The sequence below is a fragment of the Vicia villosa genome, linkage group LG6 (genome assembly GCF_029867415.1).
Source record: "Vicia villosa cultivar HV-30 ecotype Madison, WI linkage group LG6, Vvil1.0, whole genome shotgun sequence".
Taxonomy (NCBI): Eukaryota; Viridiplantae; Streptophyta; class Magnoliopsida; order Fabales; family Fabaceae; genus Vicia; species Vicia villosa.
This window is the reverse complement of record NC_081185.1, coordinates 25,355,682-25,376,642: the sequence shown is the minus strand read 5'-3', so window position 1 is coordinate 25,376,642 and position 20,961 is coordinate 25,355,682. Positions and strand designations below refer to the sequence as shown.

General features: G+C 33.2%; 2 protein-coding genes and 1 pseudogene across 2 annotated transcripts; all 3 read left to right on the top strand.

Moving 5' to 3' along the window:
* Positions 1-5,688: 5,688 nt before the first annotated feature.
* LOC131611356 (uncharacterized) lies at positions 5,689-6,237 on the top strand (annotated as a pseudogene).
* A 4,526-nt stretch (positions 6,238-10,763) lies between these two features.
* LOC131613392 (protein FAR1-RELATED SEQUENCE 5-like) lies at positions 10,764-12,128 on the top strand. Its single transcript, XM_058885067.1, has one exon. The coding sequence runs from the start codon at positions 10,764-10,766 to the stop codon at positions 12,126-12,128; it is 1,365 nt and encodes a 454-aa protein (XP_058741050.1).
* A 6,995-nt stretch (positions 12,129-19,123) lies between these two features.
* On the top strand, positions 19,124-19,644 carry LOC131613391 (uncharacterized). The gene is made up of 3 exons (XM_058885066.1): positions 19,124-19,140; positions 19,223-19,313; positions 19,396-19,644. The coding sequence occupies exons 1-3, from the start codon at positions 19,124-19,126 to the stop codon at positions 19,642-19,644; spliced, it is 357 nt and encodes a 118-aa protein (XP_058741049.1).
* Positions 19,645-20,961: the final 1,317 nt, after the last annotated feature.

Sequence of the window (20,961 nt, the reverse complement as noted above, 5' to 3'; positions counted from 1 at the left end):
TTACCAATGACATAGCTTTGGCATTTGACAAACCCTGAAAGAAAAAATGACAAACAAAAGAGGGTGAGTGCATCATCGGTTCGGAGGCGAACTTTATTAACCATAAAAAGTAAAAAAAATAATGAAATTAAAAGTAAAATAGAGAAAGGACACTTAGCTTCGAATTTGATCTGATATGGTTGGCGGGAAGCCTCGGGGTAATCCTGAAAAAGGCAAGGCAGAAACAGTGAAGGCAAGACAAACCCCTGATTTTTAAAAGAAATTAAAATATGCTTTAAAGATAAGGTACTTAGCTCTGGGTTTTTGATCGGGCGCGTTGTCGGAGTGAACCATGTTGATAACCCTGAAAAGGCATGGCGAAGAATTCTCAGTGTAGAATAAATCCTGGTTAAAATTCAAATGGAATATAACGATAAACTAATTTAATTAATTATTGGTCTTGCGACCTAATTAATTAAATCCGGATGAGAAAATTGAATCGAGTGTAATATATATTTTTTAGGAATTTTTGGAATAAAAACAAAATAAATATGAATTTTTGAAATAATACACATATTTAAATATAAATTAGAACAAGAAAAAGGAAATAAATATAATTAAACAAATATATAATTTAAAAGTATAATTAAAATAAATATATGATTTAAAAGTATAATTAAAATAAATATATAAATATATATAATATTTTATTAAGAAAATAAAATTAATATAAATAAATATAACTAAATATAATAAAAGAATTAAAAAAGAACAAAAGAAACACTCAGCTTGAATCTGGTGCTGCTAGGCCATGAGAGTGCATGGCGCTCCTCATTCCCCAGATGCGTTGGATTTGGACTTGTTGGAGATCCAAGGGTGGATGTCGAGCGTGCACGGTGGGTACGCATATGATGATGACACAGGATCTGATGGCATGTTATAACATAACAATTTATCAAAAAACATAACTTACCAGGGGTTCGAACTTGCTCACCCACAGACCCATCCATGCGCCTCTAACCAATTGTGCTGCGAAGGCTGTCTGATACTCAATTGACAAAAGAGCAATATAAAAAAAAAAATAATAATTCAAATAATGCCAAACGCGCGCTTAATGTTTTGAAACGAGCCAATGGTTAGTTGACAACACATCGTCTTCTTCGATGGAAATCTGCAGAAAAGCTTTTTACAGCGCTTTTCATCGATTAGGTGCAAAAGGCTATGTCTATTACACCTGTTAAACATGATAATCCTCATACAAGCACAGAAAATCAAAAGTGAGACCATAGTCTCACTCGTCTCATCGTCACGAACTCACCTGTACCACAATCGAAACCTAATTTGGGCTAAAACAGAAAACCCTAATTTCAAGAACGTAAACCCTAACATGGAGAAATCCACATCAAGCACAGATTCCTCAATTAAACTATCCAGAATCATTATATGCATCATTAGAAACAAAAATATGTAAACAAATCATGTTAACAATGCATGAATTAATGGGATCGAGCAAGAAAAAGTGAGCGCAAACCGTGGCTTATTTGAGACAATTCCAGAGGTTCTGATCGTGTGTAGGGGTTTGATTAGCTTCAACAAACTCCCAGGAACGTGTTGCAATGCCTGAAACCTTTTGAAATCTCTTCTAATTCCAAGTCGAACTTGAATTTTCCTCCAACTTTGCACTCGAGTTAGGGGTCCTTTGACTGCCGTCCTCCCTCTTTCAGGCTTGCTACTTGTTGTGTTTATATAGGAGAAGAGTTTAGGTCAACAAAACTTGGCAAAATCTTCTTGAATCTTTGATTTGTATGTAGAGAAAATTTGATTTGAAAATTATAGCACAAGCTTCTATTTTGGTCTCAATCTCAATCTTTTTTCACTAAATCATGTGTGCACGAATTTGATTTGTTTTTGAGTGTATATTGGTTGAATCTTTGGCTCATAATTGAAGAAAAAATCATATCTCTTATTTTTATTATTTTCATGATTAAATTATAATTTTTAATAAATAAAAACCATAAATATCAATAAAAATAATAAAAATATAAAGACATATATTTTTGGGACGTGCATGGGCCTAAGACAAAGTTTGGACGAAAAAAAACATAAGCCCATTTGGAAATGTTTTGGAATTTTGAACCTTTTCTCTTCACATCTTTTCCAAAAATAGTCCAACTTTAGCAAGGCCTATTTCTCTCAATTTTTGAGGTATGGAAGTGTTCTAGGACATTTTGGGAACCTTAGAAGTCCTCTAACCAATGTCTTTGGTCTCATATCAAAATTATTTTCCATTCTCATTTTATGCCCTTTTGAAAAAAGTGTCTTCTTGTTGACTTTTGAAAAGGACCTATAATGTATGAAGCCATATCTCTTAGATTATTGACCTATGAGCTCTGATTCTTGGGCCATTGGATAGAGGAATGAATTCCCTTCAAAATGAGCTTTGGTGGGAATTTTTCTGATGAAGTATGAATATTTGGTGAGTTTTCAAGGTTTGGTTGACTTTTTCAGTTCATGCCCAAAATAGTAACTTTTGACTTTTGACTTTTCTGATCTTTCCTTGCATCATCATGATCAACCCTTGATCAAATGATGATTTTAGGGTTATGAGGATGTTGTTGACCAAATATTTTGTATATTGACTTGAAATGACGGTTTTGCCCTTGAGAGTCGACCGTTGACCTAATCAGGATTTGAGGGACTCAATTTGCTCTGTTTGACTTGAAACTTTACATGGAGATTCTTTGGGATGTTGGTGACCCTATGGAACCACCTTGAGTCATTGATTCAATGATTTTCCATTGAATTAGTCAAACCATAATTCAGAGTTTTTGTATAGGAGAGTGTGTTTTGGAGCTTTTGTGTTTTGATCTGTTTTTATGTGTGAAAAATAACATGGGCAAATTTTGGGGTATGACACTAACCTATGAACATAAACCCTAAAACCCCAAATCGAACCCAAGTTCACAGATAAATACACATAATTATGCAATCGAATGAGCCTTAAGCTAAGTTTGATGTTGGATTACCTTAAATTCTTGAATTCAGGAACGTGTTAGCTCCCCCTCGCTCTGATCTCTCTCTCCTCTTTCGTTTTGCAGGTGCGGCTCGCTGATGAAGATGGACGTGGAAGAGTGGCGGCGCTCTGGTTTTTTCAGAAAAATCCCCCCTCTTCATCTAATTTCCTTTCAATTTATAGTTAGGTTTAGGTTTTAATTAGGAAAACTTAGATTGATTTAGGTTAGTTTGATTTTTGATTGTAAATTCATTCCGATCTTCTCCTTGTAATATTCTTTCATTTGATTTTATATTTGTTAAGGTTCGATTTTATTTGTGAAGATTTGATGATGTTATTGTCTTGCTGTGTATTCTGATTCGTATCTTGATCCATGGGCCTGGGCAGCAACGCAAGAGGATAGGGTTTTTGCTAGGGTTTGATGGCTGCGGCGGCCGCAGGTTGCAGCGCTAGGGTTTGGGGCGTAGAGAAGACGAACAGGGAGCGGGTCCTCCTGACCCGGTTTACTGCTTTGATCCATTCGGCCCAATGCCGATCCATGGCCCAATATCACTAGTTTGCCCCATTCTGATCCAATTATTATTTAATTAAATTAGTTAATTTAATAACATAATTAATCAAAATAATAATTTAACAATACCCCTTAAAACACCTGATAATTATATTAATACTTAATCACACTGCTAACTAACAATATTTATTCAATATTAATAATCCTAATACTAATGCTAACATCAGTAATGAGAATTAATAATACGGAATAATAATAAATTATAGTTGGTAGCAAATGAAATTAATTAATAATAATAATTTTATTTGGATAGAAATGATTAAATGGAACAAATGGGCCTATTGGGCTTCAACTTTTCTATTTCTAAAAAAAACACACCTCTCTATTTTTTTTTCAGAAGCAAAAACAAAACAAAAGGAGTGGGCCAAGTGCTGATTGGATTTAGAGATTTTGCTATTTACACCCTTACTTATTTTGAACCAATTTATACGGGAATTTTATAGGAGAGCGAATTTAATAATAGGTATATTAAACCCTATGGCTCCTAATTTTTAACGCCTTTAATAAACTGACAGATGCAAATTATGTCGGGTAAATTTTGGGGTATAACATCTACTACCTAGTTATTCGTCTCGTTACTTAATTGTTGGAGAGTTGGTGGATCAGACACTTTGGACCTCTATGGAAGATGTCTTATTCCAATTACTAATATAATATAAATTTATTTTAATAGCTACAAAATATTCTTAATAGCAAAGAGTATTTTATGGAGAAAAAAAAGCGTATTTTCTTTTACACTCGCTCATAACTTCATTTCAAATAAATATTTTTTAAAATCAACCGTTGGATTGAAACATACTATCATATAAATTATACCTATAAAGTCTGAGATTAATCTATTATGATTTGATATACCATCAAGAAATCCAAAGATTAACCTCAAAATAAACTTTTATATAATGTTAATTTTGAAGTAATTCAATGACATAGTAAATAATTATAGATTAATCTCAAACTTTATCGATATGATCTATATGATAGTATGTTTCAATCCAATAGTTAATTTTAAAAAATATTTATCCGATTTGAAGTTATGATCGAGTGTAACTCTACGAGTGTAACTCTACGAGTGTAATTTGATCTCTCCTTATATATATATATATATATATATATATATATAAGGGATCAAATTACACCTGAAGAGTTGCACCACAACTGAAGAGTTGCACCACAAGTTACACTCGCTCATAACTTCATGTCGAATAAATATTTTTTTAAATCAACTGTTGAATTGAAACATACTATCATGTTAAAATCAAACATATAAAATTTAAGATTAATCTATAATAATTATTATACCATTAAGATATTGAAAGATTAACTTTATTTTCGTACTAATCATGTAGCATAATGTTATAATGTTAGGGTAAGGAAATATCGGAGTATATAAAAAGAATAAACCAAGAAGATCCTTTTTAAATCATAAGAAATTTGATTCATTGAATAATCTTAAAATTAGCGGTGAGTATCGTTGTTTATGACTTTAAACTAAAACCTCATGTCTAATAAATAAATAAGGGAAATGCTAACAAGTGCCCCAGGGGCACTCTTTAATAGCTTTAAAAAGTAAGTTTTTCTATGCATCGAAAATTGAAATGGTGAACTTTTGAAAGAATATTTTCTTTATTTAGAATGCTTAAAGAGTGCTCCTGGGGCACTCGTTAGCATGACCCAATAAATAAAACCACAAACTCTGACTCTAAGACGTTGACACAACTACTTTCATTACTTTGATGACAAAAATAAATAACTATTATTACATCATTGTTCATATGCTTCGCTATATTATTTGGAGTTCGTTTCAACCGTATATTTATGTACTTACTCTTGATAGGGAACAATTTACAAAAATCAGTAACCAACGGTTTAGAAAGCATCCATTGGAATCTCAGTTTGACCAATGAATAAAGAAATACACATATTAAACAACACATGGTTTCTATACCATGTTAGTGGTTATAGAATATATACTTTTAAAACTCATTACCATTTACCAATGCCTATATATATATATAGTAGCAATTTTCCAACTCTTCTCATCAACCAACTAGCATTTGCAAAAACATTACTTTCTTTGTCCACACAAACAAAATTACCTTCCATTTTACATAAGTAAAACAGAAACATGAGTGTAGAAATTTTAGATGGTGCCACCATTGTCCACTTCCTTGAAGATGAAGAAAGCATTTAAGAACACGGTAGGCAATCGGTTTGCTCGTCTCGACACAAATAATGATGGTCTTCTGTCTTATGACGAGATGTTGAAGGAGCTTCAGGGTTTGAGGGTTTTCGAAACACATTTTGGTATTGATGTGGAGCCGGATCCAGATGAGCTTGCTCGTGTTTATGCATCCTTATTCATACAATTTGATCACAATTTGAATGGCACAGTTGATCTGGAAGAATTCAAGACAGAAACAAAGCAGATGATGCTTGCAATGGCAGATGGAATGGGTTTCATGCCAATTCAAATGGTGTTGGAAGAAGACAGCATGCTTAAGAAAGCAGTTGAAACAGAGTTCAATAAAGTCTCAGCTTAACTTTAGTGCTACTTTTAAAACTTCTTACACTGTTTTGTTATGGATTCCAAATGTATTCATGAAATAAAGTATCTTAAAGTTTTTTTAAAAAATTAATCTTAGTCAAATTAAGAATTGCCTTGTTAAAATTATTCTAACAATTTTTAGAAACAGTGCCAAAAATTTGATGAACTGAATGACGAGTGTTAAATCTCGAAGATTGTTATAATTTTTTAATGCAACAATAATTAAAATTACTAAGGTTGCATAATTTGAGAGGTATGTTGGCCATATATTTGTAAAAGAAAATTTAAAAATATTTTTGGGAAAATTCATAGATTAAAGAAACTGCATTTGTTGTAATAATTTTAATATTAAGGGTAAATAATGTAATGTTAAAAAAAAGTTTATTCACCTAGGTTTTTTTTTTTAAATCGAGGGATAAACATTTTTTTCATGATTATTGAGGATATTGATCACCGTCGTTAAACAAATCTTCCTTGTCCATTTCATGAGTATCAACGCTCAAGACGCTACCGTTAGTGATCCACATGAAACATAAAAAATTTTCATTATAAAAATATTCTAAATATCAAAAACAGATAATGAAACATCTTAAAGCGCTTGAAACTATCTACATTCAACACTTTAAGGTTTTCAAGAGCATTTGTCATAAAAAGATATTTATGATGGATTGCAAGAGCAGAAAATTATTTGGGTTTAAGGTTTGTGTTCTTAAATATTTATTTGAGCAGAAAATCATTTATTTATCAAATCCTTTTTTTTGTTTTATATCAGAAACAAATGCAAACAAAAGTCATAAAGAATATTCTGCACTCAGCATTTGATCTTCCCCAAAATTCAATGATTCGAAGATCTAACATTTTATCTTCTTTGACAAATTAATTTTAATTTAATATTATGTCTAAACAATGTAATATTCTGGGTAAACAATGTAATTTGTAAACAAATTAATTTATTAGTATTTTGTGTAAACAATGTAATGGGTTTTAAAATAAATAATCTATCTTACCCCTCAGTTTTATTAATAAACCGATAGGTATGATGCACTATTTTGAAAATTATTAAAATGCAGATATTGGAGTTCAATTTCATGTGCATATATCTTGACCCTTATATTTTTAAAACACCGAGGGATAAAGTGACAACTTTTTATGACGCCCTTTGCTATCTCGCTTCTGTAGCCGATGTTAAATGTATTTTGCGTTCGAGGTGTAACTTATTTTTTATAGTAGTATGTTGACCATGAATGAAGGAAGTGACCGAGTTTGTTTATAATTGTTTGACTTGTTAGAAGTCAAAGATTGAACATCGGTAGCAGTTGAGTTTGATGCAACAGTTGTCTATTCCTAAGTGGAAATGAGACAACATTTCAATGTACTTTGTGTCTGGGTTTCTACGAATAATGAAGAGTTGTGATACTATTTAGGTTATTGTGGATAAGTTAACTAAATCGACTCATTTCATTCTGATTTGACTTAACTATCATTTAGAGAATCTAGCAGAGTTGTACATTGAGAAGATTGTCAGTTTGTATGGAATTCCATCCAGTATTGTGTCTGAAAGGGATCTGAGATTTACGTCGAGGTTTAGGGAGAGTTTGCATAAAGCTTTGGGTACGAAGTTGCGTTTGAGTTCTTCTTATCATCCACTGACTGATGGTCAGACATAAAGGATTATTCAATCCTTAGAAGATTTATTGAGAGCTTATGCTCTAGAACAAGGAGGTGCTTGGGATAGCTTTTTATCGTTGATCGAGTTTACCTACCACAACAATTTCCATTCGAGTATTGAAATTGCACAGTTTAAGACGTTGTATGGTGAAGGTGTAGGAAACCTTTATGTTGGTATGAGTCGGGAGAGAGTGTTATGATTAGACCTGAGATTATACAACAGACGACAAAGGAGATCAAGGTGATCCAAGTGAAGATGAGAGCTTCGCGGAGTCGCCAGAAAAGCTAGGATGATAAGCGAAGGAAAGCACTTGAGCTCCAAGAGGGAGATCATGTGTTTTTAAGAGTTACTCTGGTAATTGGTTTTGGTCGAACTTTGAAGTCTTGAAAGCTCACTCCGTATTTCATTGGTCCGTACTAGATTTTGCAGAAAATGTGTAAAAAGTGAGTGGTTTCTCAACTGCCTAACTAAGTATCTATAGAGAATTCTGATGGAGGAGTCAATGGGGAGACTGGTTTTAACGGCTACAAATTCAGTTACATGTCTCGCGAATATGATTCGTTAAAAGAGTTACCGGAATGAGACATCCTATTATATTGAAAGTAAGATCAATACAACAAATACTTTAGCTATTTCTGGACAGAGTTTTATTGCACTTGTTTGAGACGTGGTCTACCACGTCCTCCACTAGAGGAAATGGGTCAGGTTAAATCACATACTTGCCATGTGACCTTCTCGTCTGCTATCCAAGTATTTGTCCGTTGAACTTTTATAGGAAGATATCATGTTCCAGTTTTATTTTATTTTTGATAATCAAAGATGACATTAAAAAAAAAGTACAAGGGGTGCTAACCAACAATTACAAAAAAGAGAGTCAAAGACATCTCCCAAAACAACCCAACACATGTTCCAATTAGTACAAATTTATTTTAGTGGCTACAAAATATTCTTAATAGCTAAAACTATTTTCTGGAACTTTTGCATGAATTGCTTGCTATATATGCATTTTTCTTAATAAATGATGATGAATTTTTTCATCAGTTAGTTATGATATGGTTCTTTCAAAAGCATCTTTATATTATCGTAATTTTGTACTAATCATGTAGCATAATGTTAGGCTAAGGAAAGATATAGAAAAAGTATAAACCAAGAAGATACTTTGTAAGGCATAAGAGTTTTGGTTCGTTGTTTAGGCGCTGTCTAAGGTGAGCAACGTGGATAGGTCTCTCACCGTGAGAGACCATTTTTTCCTTCTTTTTTTTCCAAATGAACAAGAGCCGTTAGATTAGCTGTCCCTAATGGTCACTCACTTCACTAACACACACCATATCACCACCATCCCTTACACCTTTTGAAAACGTACAACACACCTTTCTTCACCGTCCTTCTTCCACTGTGTCCTTCTTCCATTGTCCTTCTTCATTTCTTTTTCTGCAGCCATTACTCTTCTTCGTTTTATTTTTCTGAAACCATTTTCTTCTTCATTTTCTTTTGTGCTCCCTTCTGATTTCTTCTTTTTGCGCTCCCTTCTGATTTCTTCTTTTGCGCTCCCTTCTGATTTCTTCTTCATTTCTTCCATTTTCGATCCTCTTCCATTAACGATTTGTGTCTGAAGCAAGTTTTTGCGCTTAGTAAAAGTAACAGATATTGAGTTAAAGATGGATGGTGGTGACGTTATTGGCCATGGAGTAATGGAAGTTAACTCTGTAAGTCAATTTTCAAACAATCTTATCTTGTGGTTGTAACCCTAATTGATGGTTGATTTACTATTTAGTTATTTATATTTTTTTAGGAAGCACACGATGGGATTTTTCATGAGAATGGTCGTGTTAACGATGACGGTGAACTGGATTTTGTTAGTGATGGATGCTTGGATAATGTTGAATATGACAACAGAGTTGTTGATGAAGATTCTGAGTTTGAAGAAGTTGAATACTATGATGAAGATGCGGAAGAAGATAATGAATTTTACGGATGTGAATACGATGATGAAGATGGAGATGATGATGGCGAATTAGATGGTGATGATTATGATGACAAGATAGGTTCCGGTTATGTTAGTGGACACGAATATTGGAATACAGATTCAAACGGCGGTGGAATTTCTGGGGAAGGATCGGAATGGGGTTCGGACAGATTGAATGAATCGATATCTTCAGATCAAATTCCAGACGAATCATTTGTTGTTGATGAGTTTGACGACATTGCAAATATGGACATGTTTAACTTGCAATGTGATGATGTTTCGAAGCTGCAATTTGGAAGTCTGGAAATAGCTTACACATGGTACTGTTGGTTTGCAAAGATGAACGATTTTGCAGTCCGTAAAGGTCAAGTTATTAAAAAAAAGAGTGGAGATGTTACTCAACAAACATTTCTTTGTAACCTTGCAGGATTTAGGAAAAACAAAGTAGATAATCGCAAACGTGGTCCGAGGCACGAAACCCGGTGTGGATGTGAAGCAAAATTTCGGGTTCATATTGATATAATTTCACACCGTTGGTATGTCACAGTTTTTACCTTTGAGCACAATCATGCAATGTTAAAGGAGAAGCACTGCAGGCTGTTGGCAGGTAATAGGAAGCTTAGTAAGTCAGATAAGATGCAAATTAAGTATTTTGGGAATGCCGGAATCAAAGTAACTCAAATGATTGGTTCATTCGCTAATGCTGCCGGGGGGTATGATAAGGTAGGATTTTTGAAGAAGGATGTACATAATCAAATTGCAAGACAAAGGAAAGAGATGTCTTCTGATGCTAAAGGTGCTGTCAGGTATCTTATTGATCTTCGTGTAATAGATCCATTGATGCTTGTTGCACACACGGTGGGTGCGGATGGAACGTTGCAAAACCTATTTTAGAGCGACGGTGAGAGTCAAAAGAATTATCAACTGTTTGGTGATGTGCTTGCTTTTGATGCTACATACAAGAAAAATAAGTACAGGTGCCCATTTGTTGTTTTTTCTGGTGTTAATCACCATAACCAGATGATTATATTTGCTACTGCCATAGTTTCAAATGAGGTTGAAGGGACATATGTATGGTTGCTGGAGCAGTTTTTGGTTGCAATGAAAGGTAAGACACCTTTATCTGTAATAATGGACGGTGATGTTGCTATGAGAAATGCAATCAGGAAAGTCTTTCCCAACAGTTACCACAGGTTATGTGCATGGCATCTCCTACGAAATGCAATTTCCAACATTAGCAATCCCAATTTCATCCCTGTTTTCAAAAAATTAATGCTTGGTGATCACGATGTTTGGAAATTTGAGAGTCTGTGGAATGAAATGTTAGATAGGTTTGGGTTAGAAGATAATAATTGGATCAATGAATTGTACCAGAAAAGGAAGATTTGGGCAACAACTCATATTAGGGGAAATTTCTTTGCAGGAATAAGAACGACATCGCGGTGCGAAGCATTTCATAGTCATATGGGACAGTTTGTACACTCGAAGATGAATATGACTGATTTTGTTAAGCAGTTCCATAGGTGTGTGGCATATTTTCGATTTAGAGAGGTTCAAGCTGATTTTGAATCCCAATATGGACAGGCAGTGTTGCATACCAATCTTAGGGCGCTTGAGAGGTCAGCATCAAAGCACTGGACAAAAGAGATATTTGAAATGGTACGATCTGTTATGAAAAAGGTAACCTTAACATCTGTATTAGATATTCAAGATATGGCATCAGTTACCATTTATGCAGTGACAAAATACAGAGACGAAGGGCATGGATGGCGTGTTTCCCACTGTCCATCGAATAACGATTTCAGATGCTCGTGTCTTAGAATGGAATCCATTGGGATTCCTTGTGAGCACATTGTTACTGTGATGGCTTATCTTAATATTGTAGAATTTCCTGAGAATCTTGTGTTGAATCGTTGGTCATTATATGCGAAGGAGTCTATTAGTGGAAGTTATAAAGATGGTTCCCACTACTGGGATTCACATTTGGTTGCTAGACACGCTACTTTGGTGAATCTTAGTAAGGAGGTCGCTGACTTGTCATATATGGATGTTGATGATTACAAAAAATATTTAGAATATCTTACTACTGAACTTTGTAGGCTTAAATCGAAGTACAACAATGAAGATGTTCCAGATAACATAGATGTTGAAGAGGAGTTGGTGAATATACTTAACCCTTCATGTTCAAGAAGCAAGGGTTGTGGACCAGGTACTGTTGGTACATCAGAGAGACGTATGCGGACACAGACGTGTGGGATATGCGGTGCAGCTGGTCACAACAGAAGATGTTGCCCTACTCTTGGAGTAGATGGAGAGCCTCCTGCAGATAGTTCTTTACAATCAGCATCTGTAAGGTTAAGTAATGACTATGGATTTTCAGTTTGAAATTCAGTGAAGTGATGAAGCAATGCCAAAATGATGTTATGCTGCTTGTTTGGCAAGGAAGGTGTCTGTTTCTGTTAAGAATGGGTTAAGAATGGGAATGTGGTGAAGTAAGAGGTGGTATTTGTAGTTTATTGTATTGGATAATATAATTGGCATTTATACTGATTTTGTAATTTTGGGTGCTGTGTTGCAAATGTGGGATTTGTTTTGTAATAGGCATTTGGTATGCTTATTGTAACAGACATTGTGTCTTGTTAGTTTTAATATATCCAAGGCTGGAAGTTGATGTAACTGAAGAAGTGAATTGCTGTAATTTTATCCTAAAGCACATTGAAATTCATCTATTGTTGTATTGTAATTTCCCTAATTCAACATAATATATTTCATAAATTAATCAACAATGTTCTAAATATTACTTAGATAGAGTAAATTCATATTGTATTATTTGTGATAAAAATACAATGCACAATTTTGATTATGAAACCAGCCAAATTAAATTAAAATAGAACAGCACCAAAATTTCTAAAGCAGTACAAATAAATGCATGAAAAAAAACTTTGCATAACCCGAAAGGTCCCGGGACAGGATTGCTTACCTGTACTATTTCAAAACTTTGGTACCTTTAGTGCAATATGAAAATGCAAAAATAAATAGCATAATTTTTCAATTCAATGGAACATAACAATTAAAGGTGCATCAACATAATTTAAATATTCTTCATGTTACATTTCTATTTTACAATATCAACATAGTTTCAGTGGAAGCTACTATTATATCATTACTTTCCTCGAATCAAATGCTTTGGTGCAAGCACAGAAGCCTTAGGTGCAACCATTCAAACCGCTCCTTCAACAGCATTCGCTGCAGCCTACAGTTCAATCCTCTGCCAATTACTTCACATAATGCGTTGTTGTTATTTGCCATCATCAATATATCCACACCCAAGGACACAACAACTAGCACATAACAATGTAAGCAACATAAAGCAGCAAAGGGCGGTCCAAATTACACAAAACTGCATAAAGCAGCAAGCAAATTATCCTAAAAATATATTACAGACAATCATAGTAGTAGTTTCAATCAACAAAACATGGTCCACATTGCCTTCCAAATATCTAAACAAATGGCCACCGCACATTCTCATTGTCTAAGTCGTGGTTGTCATAACTTTCCAGTATTCCTTCGACTTCTGAATCAGCTCGTTGTTGCAGTCGTTATGGTTTCCCATAAGCAAACGCATAGTTACGGCCATCCTTGTGACAATCTCATTCATCTGGAAGTGAAATGTGAAATAGTTAACAAAGATTATTTTTGGGGTTAAATGGTGATAATTTATTGTAAACACAACACATCAGAATTGCCATATAATCATACCACACCAAGAGTGTTGCTTGTGAAGTTGTTCTGCATATTCATCCACTCTACCACCCATAGTGCAGAGCTGTCGCTGCCAATACAACACAACGGGTTCAGTTTGACCAATTGTATATGGAAAGTGATTGTCGATTGGAAGAAATTTGATACCTGGTTCCACAGTTTGGGATCCCTCTTGCCTCCACAATATCCCAGTATTCAAAGTCTGTCATCACGTGGAGTGAGAATGAACTTTCATACACCGTTTCCACCAGCTTATTTAGCGCAACTCCCTGATAAATTAAGAAGATATAGCTTATTATAGCTTCTTTTCTCAAACATGTGATTATAAAATTCACTTATACTCACGGTGTTTCTGATGGTGGACCTTCTTTCTGCGACCACGTCCTCGGTCAGATGCGAGTCCAAATGATAGATCTTGCGATCATCTAATGAAATGACCATGAGGTACCAGTGTCCACGCTGGTCTTCTACTGGGACATAAATCTATAACGTATATCAAATTTTTGAACAAATCCGTTAATTGGCTTATGTAAAAAAGGAGGCAGTGCATACAACATCTAACGATTAGAGACAATTAAATGAAACATTCTACCAATCTCAGGTGATCAAAACGAACAGCCCAGTCATCTTTGTAAAACATGTGTAATTCCTCATGACCATTATTTTTAACAACATCTTCCTACAACCAACAGATAGTTTAATACATTAGCATGTGATTATCACTTATTAGTAAAGACTCATGTAACATAAGCATCATGAATAATTTGGAGTTTATGGTAATTACCGCGAACGACGGAGGCAGGCACCACAAATTTTTGCATAAGTTTTGGTGTTGTGACCACATCACCTTCAATGCCATCATCAGTATTATCTGTTCCAAGGTTGGAATTCATTTACACCAGTAACCAGTTAGCCACCAAACATAATACGTAAAATGATAGGTATGTGTATAGGTTAAAAATGTACCTCACTCGAAACCAACATTCCTGGACACATGCACTCAAAATCAGCTCTGGTGTACTCTGTCCTACCAACCCTGAATATTGTATCACTGACATACAACAACGATTGTTAGTCATTGTTAAAGAGATTTCATAATAAGGTAATAAAATTCATGTCCACGTACGATGAGTCAAAGTCTTCTTGGAAGACATACGCACACACCCTGATTTCCGATTGATCCAGTTTCATATCAGGGGAGGTCTTAACCGCGCATCTGAAATGCTGCTTAATATAGGACTTGTTTAGAATATCATACACAATCGATATAAACATTGTTCTTTCATAAGTACTGCTTAATGAATTTTGATTACCTTCGGGACCATTAAACCAGTACTGTTTCTGAATGCATTAGTCCTCCCAATAGCAACAGCTTTTTTAGCTCTACCGCCCGGAGATTGTCGTTTGACACCGAGTGATCTGGGAGTGGTTCCAGCTTTTCTCTGCAAGTTGCCAATAGCATTACCTATAGGCCTCGACCCCTCTCCTGGTGATGGTGTGAATGAGAGCTTTCGACCCTTGGGAGTTGTTGATCTCGTCATCAGCTCCTTGTTTATTGAAATAAATATTAGAACAATTAATTTGAATAACATGGTAAATCAAGTGTTTAAAGTTTAAACAACATTAACGTAAAACCATGCAAATATATGAGTGGAAGGCATGCCACCTTTGCATTAAACCTTCGGCTATAATCACTACTGAATGGCTTGTTGGTTTTGTCGGCAACTTCTTTCCCACCCCTGTTTGAATCGGCATCAATGTATGGAAGTTTCCCATAGCTTGTGTTTTGCCGTTTGCAAACAGTATCGGTACGTACGTAGTTGTTATGGGAGACTGTTATTTTTTTAGCATTCATTCTTTCCTCAGAGTCGTAGTCAGATATGTTTATTGTACCAAAGTTCTTCAGCTTCTCCATCCCTCTGTCCATCATCTTTTCTTTGCCCCGATCATTTCCATCATCTTCTGCATCAGGGGAATATCCAGAGCTAGCATGGACAACTTTGTCTTTGAACCTTGGGCTACGCATTTACCCACCTACTTTTTTTAGTATCTCTTTTTGATTGAACACAAGTTTGGTCATCATGTCTTTGTGAGAAATCTCCATAATATCTATCCTGAAACTTAGTTTCTGCATCATACACAATGGTTGAACCATATCAGTAGTTATATAACACAAAAGTTCAACATAAAACGTTTCAACACAACTCTTATATCTCTTTTTTTATAAGCAATGGATTTTATTACTCAGCACCAGTAGTGCATTTCCACATTACAGAGTTGTATGAATATTACAACTCTTATATAGTTATATACTTATATTTTAAAAGCATGTTGGTTTCAAAAATGTTTACCTCCACGGCATCCAACACATCAGCTAACGTGACTTCTTTGGAGCTTACATCAGGTTTAAATGAGTCGTGATCTACATCTTGTCCAACCCTTGGAATGGTTGATGAACAAATCCTCTCGCCCATCTTTGAGGAGTTTTTGTCACCATCCCTACATAAACACCACAACCTTTATTACTTATGTACATGAACATATAAAAATGTAACACATAAAGACATACTAATAAATATTATTAAGAAGGAAAACTTGCATTTCGTTGTCTTTTGAATGGCCAGGGATCAACACAAAGTCGTTGCATCTTGTTGGTTCCATTGATAATGAGTGCTCTCTTGCTTGTTGTTTTTTTTATAGAACTTGCTTGTTGTTGATGTTGCTAATATAAAGAAAATAAGGAGAAACGTAGAGTAATGATGTAGAGACTAATCTCGATACATATTCCATCAAATCACTTAATTACCATTTAATGTGGAATTGACCCAAGCTATCACAATTGCATAAAGTAAACCTAATGATATCTTAATATAATATTAAGACCTGTTTGATATGCTACTTGCACATGAGATATTAATATTGTAATCACATACATACCATAAGGTTGAAACTAATGATATATTATATATATATATATATATATATATATATATATATATATATATATATATATATATATATATATATATATAATGAGGTGCACACCACTTCATCCATAATCAAATATCCCATACACATATAGGGATCAAATGAAAGGTACGACAAACGAGTTTCATAAAATGGAACTTATACACATGCAACGCCATGCAACTAAGCTAAAAACACAACAACGATTAAGACCGTAGTCACTACATTGAGACCTGAATCAATCTAAAAAATGGAACACCGTCCACATTGTTATTATATACATTCACTTAACATGTTCATTAGCTAAAACTTGGTTACTGAGGAGCCTGTTTTCTGCTTTCAAAGTAGCAATCTCCATGTTCAGTTTAAAGTTTGCATCCCTCGCATTTTGAAGTTCTTCCGATAGTGTTTGGACGTTATAGTAGTTGTAATCACGAATCCTTCTACCTGTTGCGCAAAGCAAACGACGCATTAACAGCACCGCAACATCTTCCTTCGCGTCATAGTCGGTCTTCGCAAAACGGCCAACTGAAACCATAGATTTGGAAAACAAAGGACTACACAAACAAGCATGATACCTTAAAAATTGGAAACCATGTTCAACCTTGACTTCGTGTAGATTGTATACCGGTACAAGGATTCTCATACGGTTGCAAACTACCTCTACCTGTTTTTGTATGCTATTTTGTAGAACGATATCCTCCGCGTCTGTCTCCCCGGCCAAGTTCGACAAAACCGTAGCTTATAATACAAATAAAAAAGGTTCATAAAGGTTAATAAAGGTCATACATAGTTACATATCATGGTTATCGTTTAATATGATAAGCAACGTATATATACTACATAACATAAGGTTGTATTGTATCAACTTACACGACAGATCTTGAGAAGGCTGAACTCTGTCGTCTGCATACGAACACTCTTCAGATTCGCACGAGTTGATGTTGTGATGTTGTTCATAGACACGACCTACTTGTTTGCAATATTCCGTGTATGCCCTTTCAGCTTGCTCAAGGCTGTAATATTTGCCATGTGCGTTGTTACTCCATTTGTTAACTTGAGCAAAACATTCAGGCCACGACAAATATATACCTGGGTTACGACCTTCAAAAACTACGTATACTTTCTCCATTATCACCCAGGTCACAGTAGATCCCTTGTCTGTTTTGAGTGGATGAAGTTTACCAGCTTTCAAGTTTAAGTAGATGAAGTTGAGTAAATGAGAGCAATAACTGAGGTAGGGTGGTAGTAGTTGGCCATGGGTTAATTACTTGAGCGGTTGAGTATGGTAGTAATTGATATGATAGTTTAATATTGAGGAATGACATTATTACACCCAAATTTGACAATTACACACTATTTTGATACGGTTTGCTTTTTTATTTTATTTAATAGTTATTATAGCATTATTTGAATAACATGAAACTATGAATAATAATATGAATAAAATTAAATAAATAAAGTTTTGTACTCTTTTGTATTAATGAATATGTCACAAAATAAGTATAGTTAGATTGAAAAATATATGTTAGTAATTAAGTAATACTAATTAATCATAATATAAGCATAAAATAAAATGAAGAGGATCTAAAAATAAAAGCCATTTTAGAGAGTTGACCCCCCTAAAACGGTCCTAAATTGGAAGACCCAATTGAGATTAATTTTGATATATATAAAATCAGTGACGGAGTCCGATATTTTGTGAGAGCAATATATTCATGTAGTGTAATAAAAGAGTGTTTATTTTCTAAGCTTAAATATACATCATACGTATATTAAATATATATCATACATATATTTTATTATGAGATTTAATTTTGAAAAATATTTAATAATTTTGTAATTTTTATTTGTATAATTTTCTCAATGTTATTATAAACAAAATTATTTATCTATCAATCTCTTTTTATATATAAATATAAATAATAATGATATGAATAGTTGTTTGTTTGCCATCTTTGATGATAATGTTGTAATGTTAAAATAAAAATATACAACATAATCTTATTTTTGAAAATTTAATTAAGAATTATTTTAAATTTAAGCATAAAACCAACTCGTCTCTATTTTAGTAGGACATATATGATTTTTATAATAAAAAACTTACTATCATTTATAATGAAACCTTAAATAATTATTCATATACCACGTGAATTCATATTTATAACAAAAATACTTTTTTGATTAGTTAATGCGTTATACAATTTTAATTAAATATTTCTTTATCAATGGTTAAATAATTAGTGTATGTATATATATATATATATATATATATATATATATATATATATATATATATATATATATATATATATATATATATATATATATATATATATATATAGCACTCATATATTTTTTAGAAAACATAGTGGGTGCAAATTAGTGACCCCATTCCAATGCACCTAGCTCCATCCCTGTATAAAACTGAAAAAGACACCCGTGAATGAACAATTTTATTCCAATACTACATGTCGACCTCACTGCATTGAGTGTTTCACTATATTGAGTGTTGTAGTAGTTATATTATTCTTTTGAATGGTGCACTCAACTGAACCTGTTTGAAACTGTTCCCTAACCGTGCATGTATAAATGTCAAGCCAGCTGAGTGTTTCATTTTATATCTGCGAAGGTTTGCTGAAGAAGGAGAAATGAATCACGGAAGCAGGTAATAAGTTATAAAATAGTTTGGTTGTTTGTTATACAAATGTTTTTGAAATGCATCTGTTGTAATATGTTACATATTGCAGTTTAGATGAATCATCAGATGATGGTGGAGCTGATGGATACTACTGGGAGAAAACCATTACATCAGGCTACATTGCAAGCCGAAATGTTCTTGTAAGTATATACATGTTATTCAATATGCTGCTTCCATGTTTCATTAACACTAACTCAGGTGTTGTAATCATATATTCTGCAGCATTTTCCAAGGAGAGTCTGTAGGTCCTGTCGCTTTTACTCTTCACAGATAGATTTGTGTGATTATGATACAGGACTTACACATGAATGCATCATCCAGAGTGCAACTCTTAACAGTGGAGAGAAGCTGTATATAGGGGAGGGGTGGTACCAATTTGCAAGGATGAAAAGATTTAGGAGAGGTGATCGGTTAGGTTTTACCGTTTCGCTGGTTCCTAATAGGTTGTACGTGAAATTGTTGAATCGTTGAAGGTGACATGTTTCGCGGTGTAAAATCAAAAAGCTGGAAAACTTAATGTTTATGGGTCGCCGTATCTATGTATGTAATAATGTGAACTATAGTGTTATGTAGCAGTCACAATAGTCGTGTTATATGTAACGCAAATCCGCGTTGTGTCGCAGCGGCTGCCAGTGCTGGGTGTTGGTTTTGTTGTCGTGATCCCAAATGTGTTTTATGTTCTTAAATATTAGTGATGAATGAGCAATATTTTGTTTTGTGTATTGGAGCATTGATTTTTACTTTGTTGAATAGCATATTGAATTGTTTTTACTTTGTTTTGTTTAAACTATTTTTTATAAAAAGAATTTTAACACATAAATTTATAACTATAAAAATATAAATACTTTAGCTATTTTAAGTTTAATATTTAAGTTATAAGTTGGATTTAAAATTTTTATTATTATTATTATTTAACTTTAAATCTGAATCGTAAAAGATAGAGATATTTAACTTTTATTTTAATATTTATAAATTTTTACATTTAAGTTATATTTTTAATTTTTTTATTCTTTATAAATTATTTGTATAAATTTATTTATATTTATTTTTATATATTCGGACATTATATTATCATTAATATTTTCTTTTATTATTATTATTACCTAAATATTACATCTTTATATATTATTTATATAATTATTATTAATAGTTGTGGATGAATATTATATTATTATTATTATGATTATTATATTTATTTTTAATGTAGGGTTAAATTAGTAAAAGGCAAAATTAGGGTTTCTAATAAACTCCCTATGTTAAGAGTAAATTTTCAAAATTAAAAAAAATATTAAGAACTAAAATTTATACTAAAAAAACAAATAAATATTAAATGTTATACAATTATAATAATGACAAAATTAAAATAATAATTATTACATATAATTACTATGTATAACTCCTATAATAATTTGTAATTAAAATTGATAAAAGTTAGAATAAAAGTTTGTATGAATTATATTATTTTTACAAATTAAATCAATTTTATATAAAGAATTTTAACTATACTATGCTTTATATTTCCAACCTTTATGTTACTTTTGTAGAATACTTATTTTACTAAGCCCAAAATTCCAGTTTGCATGTGTTAACCCTTGCCACATACGTCCACTAAAATGAAAATGGTTAGAGCTCCATCCCATGCAAAATCAACACTACAAAGTTTAACCACTACATAATAGTAGACATGCAGTAATATTCATACAATCATAAAAGAGCAGCAGCTCTAAAGTTCAAAATACACCATTAGACCATTACACATATAGTTCACACATGAAGTCTTCAACAACA